This window comes from Trachurus trachurus (genome assembly GCF_905171665.1).
Source record: "Trachurus trachurus genome assembly, chromosome: 10".
Lineage (NCBI taxonomy): Eukaryota > Metazoa > Chordata > Actinopteri > Carangiformes > Carangidae > Trachurus > Trachurus trachurus.
Window position 1 is genome coordinate 14486264 of NC_139894.1, and position 16657 is coordinate 14502920.

General features: G+C 43.8%; 1 protein-coding gene across 1 annotated transcript; it reads left to right on the top strand.

Annotated features, from left to right (window-relative positions):
- Positions 1-186: 186 nt before the first annotated feature.
- Positions 187-16225, top strand: vimr2 (vimentin-related 2; the record flags this gene model as incomplete). Its single annotated transcript, XM_083980483.1, has 10 exons — positions 187-299; positions 1066-1210; positions 1337-1495; positions 1695-1814; positions 4453-4548; positions 7052-7183; positions 9230-9358; positions 12144-12254; positions 12394-12518; positions 16046-16225. 10 exons carry the CDS (start codon positions 187-189, stop codon positions 16086-16088), a joined length of 1173 nt encoding a protein of 390 aa, XP_083836609.1. The 3' UTR covers positions 16089-16225.
- Between the last annotated feature and the right edge of the window lie 432 nt (positions 16226-16657).

Below are 16657 nucleotides of genomic sequence, written 5' to 3' on the forward strand. Positions count from 1 at the left end.
GAAATCGTTACGGGCTGATGTTCACACTATACTTAGTCTCCTCGGTGGTCGATGAGAGATCTTCCACCTCGGTGCTACATTCTTATTCCCTGTCGATATAAAACTCCCACCGTGCTCCTGCTGTCTCTGTTTGCCTGTTTGTATTGTGTCGTGTCGTGTCGTCCAGTCTGAAGCCGTCTTGGAGTCATGGCCATGTTCAGAGTGTCTTCTTACCGCAAGCTGTTTGAGGAGGAGAGCTGGAGTCGAAACGGGGGCCTGGGTATGCAGCAGTGTGCCGACCAGTACCGGGGTAAAGTCAGGTCAGTCTGAGTCTCTGCTCTACAGGGCGACTTTACATTATGACACTTGAATAATTAGAGATTTTAGTGAGTTATGGACACGTTAAAGTGTAAAAATGTGTAGATTATAAGATGTTCTTTACCAAAGAAGTGAAGTTTGTCAAGGAGTGATGCAGGATTTACATATACTTAGGCCCTACTGAGGCAACACTTGGCTTTAACCAGCTATTGCAGCATTTATAAACACATTCGATACATTTTCATAATGCTATAATGAAGTTATTATAACTAGTAGAAATGTAGAGTATCAAGTGTAGTAACATCTTTTTGTACTTGATTAATAGTGGCTGAAGAGGGACAAAAAACATCTAAATACAGCTGTGATCATACAAAACATTGAAAACACTTAAAATTGTAAGCTACAAGATGCAGTTTAATGTTTTGAAAACCTTGCACTAGATGGTTAAATGGCGATCATATACTGTATGCTAACTAGGAGTGGTTAAAGGAAAATGTTAGCTCAGTTTGGACGGTGATGACAAATGCCTTCTGCGCTCATGGAAAAATATGTCATGATCCATCGTGTCCATTGCCTGTGATAGGCAGGGCAGAAATGCTTTTTGCTTTAGTTCACCTCTGATGAATGTGTGAGTGTGTCCTGGTCGGAGGCATGTGTGAAGCTGGGCCACATCATCTCCACCAAAATATTCAGTGTAGGTCCTTTGGTCCTGTGTGTGTGTGTGTGTGTGTGTGTGTGTGTGTGTGTGTGTGTGTGTTCTTCTGTCAGGGGTGCGGCCGTCGACGACTGTGACTGTGACAAGTTAGACTTTGTTGCGGCCAAGTCTCTCAACAAGGAGGGTCTGAGCCGGTTTGTCCAGGACCGCACCATCATCTCTGCCCTGAACGACCGCCTGATCAGGCTTATTGAACTGGTGAGGACAAACAGTGCTACTACTCACACATCAGCACTTTATTTATTCCCCTTCCTCCTCTGCAGTGTCGTGGCTTTTTTGTACGTGACTTTCCCCCCCCCCCCCTCCGCTCTGTGTCCTGTACAGGCTCGTTGTTTTGAGAGAGAGAATGAGTCTCTTGAGTGTCAGATTGTGGAACTGGAGGAGCAGCTGAACAGTCAACCAGCCTCCCCCAGCATCACCTCCACTGTGGCTCAGCGTGACTACAGCCTGGATGCAGTGGTGGAAAGACTGCGCAAGGAGAGGGTAGGCTACTGCTACTGCTGCTGCTGCTGGTGCTGATGGGTGTGTCTGCTGCATGTTTCTCTGTGCCTCAATTAAGTTTTCCCCTGCACATCTCATCCATCTCACACATTCTGCTTCAGCTTGTACACTGACAGGCGGCAGGCCCCTGATTTATAACCTTGTCAAGATCCATCACCGTCTTCACTGCGTCTCCCTGCAGGATGAGATTCTGCGTGACACCGAGAAGCTGCAGAAGGAGCTTGAATATCTGAAGAAAAGCTACGAGGCAGCTGCACAGCAGAGGGTCTTCCTCCAGGAAGAACGACAAGATGTTGCTGAGGTAACAGTTGCAAATTACAAAGGCAATCATGTTGGAAGACGACTGAAAAGTTAGATGAAGCCAGGGCGAGAAGATAACACGTAATGTTAACAACATCTTGAGTTTTATAAAGCTAATGGCTTATTGTAACAAAGTGCGATGGGTTTTTCACTTACATATCACATACTTTGTCAAACACTAGTTACTATTCGTCATTCTGTTAAAGTAGCAGTATAACAAAAAACATTAATGAAATGAAACGCAGCACCAAAAAAGAATAAAAAGCACAGTTTCTGCCTTCTAAGCTCATGATGGGTAAAGCTCAAGATGAGTCAGGTGACATATCATTGGCCTGTTAGAACAGCAGTGTTTATGTGCAAGTATTTTTACAGTCAGGTTTATATATAAAGGTCAAAATGGTTTAAGAATATATGTGATTGGGGTTGGATGAAGTTATTATAATTACTGGCAAACAAGATGAACAAATTAATCAATGAAAAATCTGATTACCTATGATAACTTCGGTACACTAGCAGGTCTTCGTTGTGATAAATACTTTGAGCACTAGGTGGCAGTGTTGTCAAACGTCTCCCTGCTCCTTCTCCTCCCTCGCCGCCCGGTGAATCAGCTGAAACTCTGCACAGCTGCTCCTCTGTAGCGCTACCCAATGGGTGTTGATCACCAGCAGTCACACAGTCTGGGCTGGTGGCCCACTGCAACCCGAGCCATCAACTTTTTCAAAAAAAACCTCCCCACCCTCGCTCATGCCAGAGGCCATCTCCTCTCAGTCGGACCAGATGCGAGAGAGGCTTTAATTTCTCCCTTACAGATGTAATGCAGGCTGTAATTCGGTGCCGTAATGTTCCTGCTGGCTCCGTCCTCTGGTTGTGAATTGGAAGCAGCTGCACAGTGACAACACTTGGTGGGGAATCAGTCAGGAGGTAGAGGAGCAGCAGAGATGAGATGTGGAGGAGAGGAGCGAATACTAAGCTGCAGTCTTCTCAACATAATGGTAGACTGACAGTAATGAAACAAGGCACGTTTGGTTTGGTTTGAAGTTTACTACTGGCTATTGTGTTGCCTCGTTCCTGCCAATTCTGCTCCGGTTTCAGGGCTCACAAATTTATTCCTCTTCATCGTCTCTCTGTGATTTTTCTTACATTGCCAGATGTTGGTGTCTGTGGCAGAAACACAGAACAAGTGAAGTGAGTTAAACAGTCTTCACCAGAATATAAATACATTACAAACACAAGGGAGTGGATGAATGAAGAGACCAGTGCAGGTCATTGCAGTGATGTTGAAGGTGAAAAAACACATACAAAGTCCTAAAACACATACAAAGACCAGTCCCAGCCTGGTCAGATGCGTACATGAACTGATGAAGCCTCTTGGATGAGAGGTGAAACGTCTTCCTAGACAAATTACCAAGTCCAGTTGCATTCGATTTAAATTTCCTTGAGATAACTATGACCTGGACAAATATTCACAGGCCCACCTACAAAATACTTTTTCAGCCACTCAAAGACGGAAAAACAAGAACAATTATAAAACATGACAAAATCATGGATTTTTCAACCTCTCAAGACTGAAAAACAAATGGACACTGGATTTTGGACAGCCGATGAACCTTAAAGCTGCACCAATCGGTGTTTTTGTAAAAATGATTTAATGACAAAGTGTATGGTGAAAAGAGTTGCACACTGTGATGAAACCACGGAGAATTATCATCGAAATCTGCAGCTCCCATCAGCTCTGTCTGGGAAGCTTTAACTGATCCTTCAGCTCATTGTTTGGTTTGGTTTGGGTCTGCAGCTCCACTCTCACCACGGAGCAGTTAGCAGCCGAAGAGCCAAATAAATCCCTCAGGAATTGGTAGAAACCAAAACAGAGCTGCGAGTAAATATTGAATTTATATTTGATATGTGGACAGACTCAACTCAAAATCAATACTAGTTTTTCTCCCTGGAATGCAAAAAAATAGTCAACTTTAACAGTTTGTTTGCCAAACTCACTTTACACTGTGCTAATGTTTAACAGCTCGTTCTGCCGGCCCAAAGTGGCCAGTGCTTTAAAGTTGTGGGCTACTAAAGGTGATTTACAACGAGTTTCTCTCCAGCTGCTGAATGATATTTGAACACAAGCAGCAGCAGCAGGAGAGACTTGAGCCCACGGCTGTCCATCAGGGACCCCGCCACCCTCTGCAACTTCGCCACCAAACCCTCCCTGTGTGTGTCCACATGTAAATGCAGGCAGCCACAGTAATTGCATCCAATGCCAATTTATCTGGTTCTTTTAAAAAGGAGTAGATGAGCTGAGAACCCCTGCTGGTGAATGGATTGGTGGACAGGGCTTTTGTGTCTACTTAGCCTCCGTCTCATCTTCCTCCTCCTCCTCCTCCTCCTACTCCTCCTCCTCCCCCTTCCTCTGCATTGCGGCGTCTACTTGCTGTTCAGTGAAACAGGGTGGATGTGCTGGTGCTGATAGTTTTTAAAAGGGGGGTGTTCAGGGGTGGGAAGCAAAGACCTTTTCCACTTTATTTCAACCTGTGGTGTGATTTACTCTCCGAGCTGCACACGGCTCCTCTCAGACACCTCCGCAAATTAAGTTGAACTTCTTTTACCTTCAGCCCTGTTCTCTGTTAACTTGGTTTTCTTTGCAGGAAGTGGATGCTGTGACAGCAGAGTGTTTGGCGCTGAGGGAGCAAGTGGCTATCTACGAGGAGCAGCTGGCCAACATGGAGGCCCAGCACAACACGGTGAGAGAGAGAGAGAGAGAGAGAGAAGATATATGGCCCCAGTGTGATGAAGCAGGAACAGTTTATGGCCTTAAACTGACTCTAAATGTAGCACTTAGGTCAAGCAGAGGTGTTGGAGAAATGCCCAGACCCGGGGTGACAAACACAACTGTGATGACCCCAGTCACCTTGCTGGAGAGTCGTAGTCCAAAACAGACATGTCAACAGAGGATTACATTACAAAACATACAATCTAGTAAACCATGCAACAAGTCAGAATTAAGACTTTTTGAATGTTTTTATTTTTGATTGAGTCTCTTTTTTTTTTACTTTCTGCACATATCAAGCTACAGCCAAAAAGCCAGTTAGCGTAGCTTAGCATCAAGACTGGAAACAGGAGAAACCAGCTAGCCTGACTCTGTCCAAAGCATTCAAAGCTCACAGAATAACACAGTATGTCTTATTTGTTGAATTGATACAGAAACCGCAGGGGCTACGTCAAAGTCAAAGTGTCTTTATTTGTCCCAAACAGGGAAAATTGATTTGAAGATCCGCACATTCAAACACATACACAAATAGACAACACCAAATAACATGTAACATATAACGTATCATCATGGGCAGATTAAAAGGACCTACTGCAAGATAAAATATGATTAAAAAGTGCCAATAATGTACACTGTACAAACAAATAAATAATAAACAGCAGGGGCCTAAAGTGCAAATGCAACAGGTTACAACAGCCATAAACAGTCTGTATATAAATACAATTAATTATCTACTGTTTAGCAACTGAATGGCCGTGGGGACAAAGGAAACCTTAAATCTCTTGGTGCGAAGAGCAGGCACCTTCCACCGACGGCCTGTGTTGGACGTGTTGGACTATGTCTTTGTTGGAAGTTACTGCGTCCAGCCAAGAAAAAGTCCAACACATAACCACTCATAAAACCACAAGTTGTTATTTTTAAACGTTGGTTTTTGTATGGATAATGTGATTACAATAGAGTTTTAGTGGCTGAATCGTATTGGCTATAGGTGTTTCTCCATTTTTCCAGTCTTAATGCTATGCTAAGATCTGTGGGCTGTAGCCTCACTGAGTATACAGACAGAATATAAAGTGAATTATAGATATAGTCATGGAAACGTACCCGTTGACACAAGATCGATGCATCCATACAGGCGGAAAATGTTTCAGCTTTTCATCTCTCCCAGGTTTTTATGAATCTGTTTTATGAAACATTCAGAGATGAGAGGAAAACGGAGGCTGATGGCAGAAAGAACTTAAGTTTCTGGTTCAAAGTTCAGTCTGAAGATGAACCGGACACAAACACACACACACCGACACACACATGACAGGTGTATCCAGTTAGCTCAAAGCTAACATCTTTAAGATTTGCTTTTCGGGTTGTATTCAGACAAAAAATCCAGTGGTTAAATTCATGCAAATGATACAAAACATGATTATGCTTCACTTGTCTGTCTCCACAAGTCTTTATACTCAACAAAATGGTTTGTGTTATCAATACCATCATCAAGCTCTTGGCACGGAAGCAAATAAGGGTTTAATCAATATGTGGAACTACTCCTTTAACACAGGCACATGTTTGCAACTATATGCAATACACATCACTGCCTATGTCGTATCCACACACACACACCCTGCGCTCTCCACCTTGTTCTCCACATCACCAGGAGATGACAGACGCGCCACAGCATCAGATCTAGAGGCTGCAGGCAGAGAGAGGGAGAGAGGGAGAGAGAGAGAGAGAGAGAGAGGGAGAGAGAGGGAGAGAGAGAGAGAGGGAGCTGATGCTGGAGCATTTCCATCACTCTGTGTTTTTCTCTGCAAAGCCAGGCCGCCTGGCGTTTAACACACTCCCTCAGGGACACGCTCGATAACTCACAGTCCGGGAAATGCAGCTGAATACCAAATGAAAACAGAAGTTCCCTTTGTTTTATTAACTGTTGTTATTATCAGCACCTCCAGATAGCCCATATTCCCCTGACAAATCCGCAGCCATGTCGTTCTATAGGTGGAGGGAAAAAATACCTCCGACTGCCACCGCAGCTCTGTAACAGTTCATTTTTGTCGGGAATGGATGTTTTTTTTCACTGCATATTGGAAGTTGTAGACATACATGATGAGGTCCTCAGTGTTATGTGTAAATGCAAGAACATGTACAGTGTGTTTTCATTTGCAATGGTACAAGCAAAGTATTTTATAGTTGAGGTACTTGTACTTGGGTATTTCAATTGTATGCTTCTATTACACTAGAGTTCAAGGGGAAATGCAGTAATCTTTGCTCCACTTCATTTGTGACAGTGACTTAGTTTAGATACAGTTAGGGCTTCAACCTTTAATTCATGACAACTGTCAACTAACTCAAGAAGAAAACAACAGCATAAAGTGGAAATACTCAAGTACAAGCATCTAAAATTTCAGTCAAGTAAAATGATTTACTCATTTTCATTTTACGTTTTCACCACTGTGTGTTTTTTTTCGATGTGTGTTGTGTTTGAGCAGGAGGTGGAGAGTCTGCTGGATCCAGCTGAGGCGACTGCAGGAGCGATGGCTGCTCTTAGATTTAGCAGCCCTGACATGACTCCGGCCTTGGATGTAAAGGAGTACTACTGCCAGCTGGCTGAGAGCCTCCAGGTACGACTCACTGAAGCATCAGACACATAAACATGTCGTGGATCGGAGACCTTTTTGTGCTTAATGCTTTTTCAGATACACTTTTAGAGTCATAGTCCTATTTCTGGCTAAAGATGCACTCACACGAGGAGTGAACTCAAGTGACAAATCTCATACACACCAAGAGTGGAAACTAAGTATTTGCTTAAGTACAATTTTAAGGCACTTGTACTTTGAGTATTTCCATTTTGTGCTACTTTATACACCTACTCCACTAAATTTCAGAGGCAAATATTGTATCTGTTATCTGACAGCTGTGGATACTAGCTACTTTTCACATTAAGAATTTACATTAAAAACAGATGGTTGACTAATAATTCACATTCTGCATTCAGATCTACTCCTTTTATGTGAATATTCAGAGATGAGTGCAACAGGATCAACAGATGTTGGTATTAACTTTTCCCTTAGGTGCCATTAAATCATCGCTGAACAGAAGGGCACAATGAAATTAAAAGTGTCAGTCAAACCTCAGACTGTGGGAAACAAAGTAAAAAACAACAAAATAGAGATGCAACATTTTGTTTCATGTGTTAATTTGAGCTCTGATCTCTCCAGTAGATGTTTAAATCAAACGCATCATGTATTTCAATACTACTTTGCAGTTTGTCGCATTTTCTTGCTACACGTTGACTCAAATATGGAGCGAATCCACTCAGGTTTATTTCAAATTACAATTTTATTCAAATTACAATTTTATAAAAACTGGTGGATGAAAACACACATTATGAGTTGTTAGTTGCACCAAATGAGGAGGTACCATAACAAAAGTTAAATACGAGTCAATGAAGTTCTCTTTTTCTTCTTTTCATCGAAGTAGATTTATGTTGTGACCCCTTCGAGGGTCTCAGCCCCTGGACTGAAAACCACAGGACAACATGTTTTGCTCCACCTCCACTAAGTTACAACAATAAAAGTCCACTTACACATGAGTGTGTTCATATTAAGAAAGCCAAAAGTGCAACATAGAGTTTCACAGGGTGTCACTCACACCTTTATATTTTCTTTACATTTTATCTAAATGAAGAAAATCTATATTCTTGATAAACACTATCCTGAGCTGCCATCTTCATCCTCCTACTGACCACTTGACCTCCTGTTTTCACCACATCACCCTCGCTCTCCCTCTGAAACCTCCCGCTCAGCTCCAGATGTAAATCTCAGCTTTCACAAATCACACGACGATACTCCCGCTTGTTTTCTTTCCCCTCTTAACACAACACCGGGGAAGAACTTGAGAATCGGAGCTGCAGTTCTGAACTCCAACAAAATGCTTTTTGTATGTGTGTGCGTGCCTCTACCTGTATGTGAGCGTGTGTGTGTGTGTGTGTGTGTGTGTGTGCGTTACGAGCACAGAGGTGCTGCGTTGGGGTCAAGCTATAGCTCCTTGGGGTCACTCCCCCTCTGGGGTGAGGATGTCTGTCTGGTCCAGAGGTCAGGGCTGTAATCAGACTGCTGGCCGCCTTCCCAGGCTCCTCTGCTGCAGTGGAGTGGACGCTAGTGTGTGTGTGTGTGTGAGGGGTGTATTTATACATTTGTGTGTCTGTCTAGATACATAGGTGTGTCTTGTTCCCCTGAACCACATCTATTTACTCTCTCTCCCTCCCACTCTGTCTCTTCTCGGTCCAGCTGGACACCGTCCTGTCTGTTCCTTGCCTCCATTACGAGGCGCAATTGTCTTGATGCTAAAATGATTGCTATTGGGTTTGAACAGTAATGGTGATTGCTGGGCTAACTCCCACACACCTGTGCACCCTCATGCTGCTCATTTCGACTACACTTGTTCCATCTAATCAGGAATGTGGCAATACCCAAGGAGAGGTTTAACCATCAGCCAGGATGAGAGGCTCTGATTGCTCTTTGCTCCCCCTGTCAGAGTGCACTTAACTGCCCCACAGAGAGAGAGAGAGAGAGAGAGAGAGCTCTTTCCTCCGTGGTCTCTTGCAGACTGAAACTGAAAGGTTTTCATATCCCCCTCAAACTTTTCCTCTCCGTCTGTCTCTGCAGTACAAGGCTGGTGCAGCCCCGTCCGCTCTGCTCCTCAGTGCTGCTGATGGGAAACAAGTGGAGGCGGGAGAAGCTGCAGGGCCGGAGGGCAAAGAGTTTCCAAAAGACAGCAGTGAGATGAAGGTGCAGGTAAGTTGATCGTTATTTAAAGGGACAGTGCAATGCTTTACATCGAGGTTTGGCTTTTTTTTTTATTTGCCAAGATTTTGAGATGAGTCACGCACCTTCAATATTCTAATTGTGTCGAATGAGAGCGGGAAAAATACAAAAGAAAGTAACCTAAATGACATGTACATTGTATGTACAAGTATTATGTGAACTGCAGTCATGCAAATGTCAAATGTTGGGAATACTCTTATTTCTTTTGTTGCCATGAGCTAGAAGAGAAGCATCACGTTGCAGCTGACAAGCCTAGTTTAGCACACTGAGCCTCAGCCGTCCTACAGGTTTGGTGATCTGGCTGTTAGGAGTAGCTTTATGTATTTACCATTCAGACGGGCGTTGACGATCTTATCTAGCTCTTGGCTAAAAAAGAAAAGAAGCAAATAAAGCTAATAAGTCAACGTCAAACACTTTCTTTGAGACAGACTGTGTCCTTGAAAACTGTTGAGAAGTTAAACATGTTTTTAGGATTATTCAGAGAGATGAGAATTTGATTGTTAAGATGTAAATCTACATTAAATAAAACCTGATGAAGGTATAAATCTACAAAAACCACTTCTGCCAAGTAGGAAAATCCTGTATGTTTATGTGTCTATGTTGGAGTGTGAACTGACCCCCATAGTCCCACATTCATAAATTATTTAAATCCCCCCGGTTGCTACCTACTGATTCAGATCTTCCCATAATACATCTCCCACCTCTTTACTGACAAAGCAAAAGAGGGAGTCCTGCAGCCCACCACTGGCTCTGTGTCCACCATCAGCTCCTAAATCAGACATAATGGTGCAAATGAATGGTTTCCCACAGTAGGCCGAGGGAGTGGAGGGCGGCTGAGTGACAGCAGAGCAACAGTGTGGGAGATCCTGCTGACCAGAGTGTTTACTCTGCGGACACTTTCAGCAGGAGATGTGAAGGGCTCGACTTCAGCTCAGACGGGATTTATTGCCCTCTGTGTCCTCGGTTATTAAGTACAGTCTTTCAGAGCGGCTGCAGCATCATAAACGTCTTAAAACTTCACACACACACACACACACACACTGACTGGAGACTTCCTCTTCAAATGGAGGAGAGGAAATAAACCTTATATTTTTCATCCAGGCAGCAAAACCGGGCTTTGAACAAAAGACACACAGCGAAGCGAAGAAGCACCAGGAAATTATGACTCAGGTAAAAAAAAAAAAAAAATCACAGTAGGACAATCAGAGTAAACAGAAACAACCTCCTCTTCGTTCTCATTCGTCTCTCCTACATCCATCAGCGGTCAGACCACAGCTGACACCTAACCACATCTGTAACAAACATGGCGGTTTGGTTCTCATTACTGTGGCTGTGGCTCTACCTCCAGCTCTTTAAATAAACACAGAGCCTGTGTAACCACAGCAGAGCTCTGTCTCTCTCTCTCTCTCTCTCCCTCTCTCTCTACCTCGACATCATCTAACCACCTCGCTCCAACATGCAGCTCACGAGCCTCCAGCTCTGCTCAATCCAGCCTGACGGATGGACAGCACGGCTTGATCTGCTCTGTTTCCTCTCTCGCTCTGTGATGGATGCCTCGGGTCTGGTTTCTCACTGAGACACAACATGGCCAAACAAACAGACTGCAGTGAAATCAGCCCTGACGCAGAAATGTATATAATGGAGCAGGCACCGATGGGGTTGTGCGCCACTACTCCCCCTACTCACACTCACACATGGTCAAGCCTCCACTTATCATGCCAGGGAGAGAAAAAAAAACAAAAACGGAGGAGTGTGTGAGTAAACCACTTGACCAGGTTAGGGAGTCGTCATCGAGCCTGCGAGTAGTAACTGGCCCCGGCTCGCTGAGTGACGAGCAGGACCGCCTGGATCTCCATCTGGTGGTGACAGCTAATTGTTGAATCTCTGTGATTCCTGTAATTACTCACGGCGGGACGCCACCGCCTCAGACCCAGGGGAGGGATGCTCCTCCGTTAGTTTGTGGTACAAGTTGAGTATCCTGATTTATCTGTGTTGGTCAGACCAATTGGCACACTTTAGGGTTTGGGGTTTAGTAGGAGCTCAATATGTTTTGCTTTTGTGTGTATAAAACATGGATAAAATTACTTTATAATCATCACCAGACTTTAAAGTTAGTTGTTTTGGGGTTTGCAAACCCACAAATCCTGCTCTACCCATCCCTGTCTCCAGCAGAATAAGTTATGCAGCTGTTGGCAAACAGAAGTTGGGAAAAAGTCAAATATCTCGCAGTTGGCTGAGATATGTTTCTCAGGAAATGGTGAAGTGAATGAAACAGAAGTGAATGAGGAGTAAACAGAGGAATTAACGGTTGTCAGGTGGCCTGAAACATGGCTGAGATGAGCACTGCTCTGTGTCTGCTGGACATGTAAACAGCTGCTAATATGTTCCCTAACACCATAACAAGTTAAACACTGTATGTCAGATGTTGGGTTTTCAATCATCAACCTACGAATGCCCAGGTCCAAGTGCTTATAATGTCTGCCAACTCCAGGGCTGCTGTTCTGAAACTCAAAATTACTACGAAGGGGTTGTGATTTCACAGTCTGGCATTGTTACATCGTCACTAACAAGATAATTAAGTAGAAATGTCTCAGTGAGTCCGTTTCAGACAGAGGTGGATCTGCTTTCAAAGACTTACCTCTGCTGTGTGTGTGTGTGTGTGTGTGTGTGTGTGTGTGTGTGTGTGTGTGTGTGTGTGTGTGTGTGTGTGTGTGTGTGTGTGTGTGTGTGTGTGTGTGTGTGTGTGTGTGTGTAGATTTCCGAGCTGGAGCAGGAGCTTGCAGAGCTCGAGAAGTGTAATGAGGAGCTGGAGGACGAGATTGAGATGAAGACGGCTGAACACGTGGAGGAGATTGCTGAGCTGGAGGTACGAGAGTGGACTGATTAATGTAATCATAGGCTGTAATGGACCAGTGGTTTGGACTAATAATGTCATTTAATCTCATCCACCGTGTGTGTGTGTGTGTGTATGTGTGTGTCTCGGCGTGTGTGTGTGTGTTATTCAGTGTACTATAGATGAAATGCGGCACCAGGAGGCTGAGCTGGAAGCGCAGATGAAGGAGCAGTGTGAAGACTACAAGGAGCTGCTCAGTGAGAAGATGGCCAGAGACATGGAGATTGTTGCCTACAGGTCAGACCAGTCTGATGTCTCTCTCTCTGTTTGTGTGAAGTCGCTCTGAATAATAGATGCTCTGGTCTTCACAACTCAAAACTCAAAAACTACACACACACACAATCAAATGAGCTCAGCAACATCAAAAAAACATCTGAAACCTGTGGTTGGCATTTCCTCAAGCACTTTTATTCTATTTTATATCACACAGCTTTACATTTACAGTATCTAATGATAGTACTGTATTTATTATTATACCAAAATTTACCTAATTCAGACCGATTGCAGTATTAAGTAATAGTTTTCAACAATGTAATGTATTAATGATATTATACGGCACATAGCCTACGTACCAAGTACTTTTGCTACTATAAGTGCATTTTCCAGAAAACACTTTATAACGTTGAACTTTTACTTATAATAATAATTTGCATTTACTAATATTGGAATATTTTCACATTTTTACTGAAGTTAAGGATCTGAGCACTTCCGCCACTGCCTGAAAATGAAATATTCAGGCAATAGTCGTTTTAATTAGGAATGAAACAAAGCTGTAAAGAAATTAAATTGCATAATTAGATCTGACAATATTACCTCGAAGACACTGCGCTTGAAACTTGATCGTCTTCATTGACGCAGGCTGGTGACAGGTTACACTCATAAGAAGCTCAGTGTGCGACATCATGTCTTTTATAGACTGTAATGATTAGATAAGATAAGATATAATTGATTCTTACCTCCTGGGACTTACTTTATTGCCAAAATTACGTTTTAATTTAAAGGCTGTATGTGCAATAAGAGACTATAATGTTTTGATCGCTTTTCTTTTACACACTCTGTAATAAAAAGCAGCCATAAATACAGTGATTACAGTCATTCTCCATGACTCTGTTCTCCTCTTAATTTAGCTGCAGGGTGTTATTCTCAAACGAGACCCCTACATTTTTACCACACACCGTATGTCTGCTACAGTATGATAGAATAACACCACAGATGTAAAATGGAAAGTGAAGTCTAATTTGTAGCGCGGCTCTCCGTCAATAGTTCGACCTGAACCAGCCCCGGGGAGCTGGGATGGTTCACCTGGTCTGAGCAGCAACACGGAGGTTTTCTGTCCAACAAAAACACTGAACCAGGTGACTTCACTGATTAGTTTGTCTTCTCCTGTTAAAGCTGCCGTAGCTTCTGATTGCAATTAAAGCCCATCGACTCTGAGCCCTCCCTGACATACTGTATATTGTAGATTCCCATCTCTGCGGTAGGAGGCGAAATGAAAACAGACGTCCCCTACGGTGCTCAATAAAGTGCCAGACATTATTTAAACCTGTCGAGGAGAATGAGCCGTCGGGAGCAGAGCGCATAATGATCCCGGGATGATTTCATTAGATTCAGATCAGCTTGATGCTTTGTTTACTTTTTGACATTCTTTACATATGAGCCAATCTTAAAACACACACAGAAGAAAAAAAGGCACTGCAGGTGGAAATGTGCAAATGACGTGTTTATTGTCACCGTCAGTCCGTTCCTCTGCAACAAAACATCTCTACAAAAGCATCAGGGTGAATAATACCAGGAGTATTTCCGCAAGATCCTGTGTTAAGGCCCATGTATTGTCCGAGCATCTCATATAGTGTCACCTGGACATCCGTTATGTCTGTAATGAGGTATTTCTGCAGACAAAGGGCTGGGATCAGGGGCCGGCGGGGTCGGAGGAAATAACTTCTGCAGTTTCCTGTACGTGACCTTGAAGATGTTTCATGCCGTTGCCTCTGCTCGCTGAGGTTGTTTAACCATCTGCCATCCTGGTATGTGGAGTGACGCACTTCAGCCATCTCGTCCTGCTGCCATGGACTTCCTCCTCCTACGGCTCCTCCGTCGCTCCCAATCCAACTTGCATGTGACCCCCGGGGGGGCCCCTGCCTGCTCGCGGGCCTGAGCTCAGACGCTCACAATGCCTCATTAGAATGGGCGAAGAGGACCTCACACTGTCAGCGCTGTATGCTGGGCCTCCGCCAGCTCTTCTCCACGCCAGCCTGTTAATGTCAGCACCCCCCACTCAGTTCCACACATTTCCAAATTCGCCACAGTTTTAATTCCCTCTCGTTACCCAACAGACTGTCCCAAAGACATTTAAAGCAAAGGAAAGGCACACAGTCAATGCCAACTTTTTTTTTTCTCCTCCTCCCTCTCTTCACTTACCGGGTGTTTTGTCATCCGTGATTAAAACCATGAATAAGAAATGAAAATGGTGGTTGTTTATTCTCTCCATGCCGTGGCAAACTGTCTGCACAACAGACCCTAATGACCCCAGGCTGCCATTACCGGGTGGCTTATGGCCTGTGAAAGCATCTCGGAGCAGTTTGTGCAGATGCTCGCTGCCTTTGCTCACCGCTAATGTGAACCATATTACAAAGTAACTCATCCAGTAGGGTCGGCATGACAGTGCAACAAGTAGCTCAACTGAAGACTAAATCCGATTTAGTGGAGTGAACAAGTAGCATTGGACGACTCGAGGGCCTGTTCTAACACTGTTGTTATCAAACATTTTATAAATTACAGCTTTATACGATATCTCAGATTTCTATTTTTGTTTTCTGGACTCTCACTGCTGATTCACTCTCACCACTCTGATTACTAGTGTTTCCAGATGCAGCAGGCAGATGTTTTCTTTAAAAGTCCAACAGTGTTGGACTTCGGGATAACGTCTCCAATATGACAGCAGCATCAAAAGGGAACTCTCTGACACTGAGATTTAAAAGCCCTGTACGATCTCTAGTTTAACAAGGGTGGGATGTTGTAAAAATTTATTTGAAAGAGCAGAGTATGACAAGAGGAAAACAAAGGGAAGAGGCTAAAAATGGTGTTGATTACCGAGGAAGACTAGCGACAGAGTGGGAGAGATGATCGAGCTCACACAAAGCAAGGCAAACCTGGAAACAATTTTACAAGATGAAGGACTATTTATGAAAAAGAAGAAAAGCTTAAAGAAATAAAGGAGGACATCTGTGAGGCAAAGGAGGAAAAACAGTGGATGGTTTGTTCTGTTAAAACAAACAGTAAAACTTAGCACAACAAAACAATCTCACCTCAAGGTCCATTCAAGGTTCAAGGTTCAAGACTGAAAGCTCCAGGAAAGCCACTGAATTGATAATCGGCCAGTTTTCTGCGTTTTATTTCAAATTTTATATTCCATATCTAAATCATCCAGATTCCAGTTTGAGCATGTCAAGTTTATTTGTCCTGCAGGACTGTAATTCAAGTATCTGTTGGGCAATAAAAGATCTTTGAATTCAAGAAAGTGGGAATTTTTCAACCCTTTTAGTTTTCACAAACCATATTTGAAGAGACTTTGCTAATGAACTGATTGAGAGAATAAAGAGCAGATTCACTCATACTGAAAATGTCAGTGAGCTGCCGGCGAGGTGGTTTTGTCGACTGACGTTTGCAGGTTCAAGAACAAACTCCAAACCTCAATAACCTGCACCGTTCTGTCTCCTGCTCACCTGTACCGTGTGTTTGTGTGTTTTCTTGTCTCTGTGGTTCAGGAGTCTGGTGGAGGAAGAGGAGGAGAGGCTGTGCAACCTGTGAGAAGAGGCTGAAGAGGCTGAAGAGTCGGAGCGGCCGGCTGGATGCTTCCCCTCCCACACATGGATTAGAAAACTGACAAAAGACAACCATGAAATCCAACTCAAAATCAGCAGTAGGATGAAGCTTAAGGTACCGACACAGCAGTTTGAGCAGATGTAAACTTATCATGACAGATTAATGCTGTCTGGAGGCCCGAGCCGGGCCATTGATAACAGGTCACTGGCAGACGACCCCGAGACTTAAAGAAAGATGGAGCTGTCTAAAAGAGGGAGGGAAGGAGGGAGGGAGGTGGGAGGATGAGTGCGTATTCGTTCAGTGTCTGGCAGTGATATTTCCCTAAGTGGGTTTTATCTTCACCAGCTCGCTGATACAATTCATAAATGTGTTGTCCCCGCTTTGTCGAACAAGTCTCACACACAAACACACACACAGACAGACACACACACACACACACACACGATCTAAACCGTGTGGCTCCGTCGTGTCATTCTCCCTCTGATACCACCTCGTCCATCACCTGAACTTTGTCTGATTACCAGCTCTTAACCTTTGACCTCGTCACTGTTAAC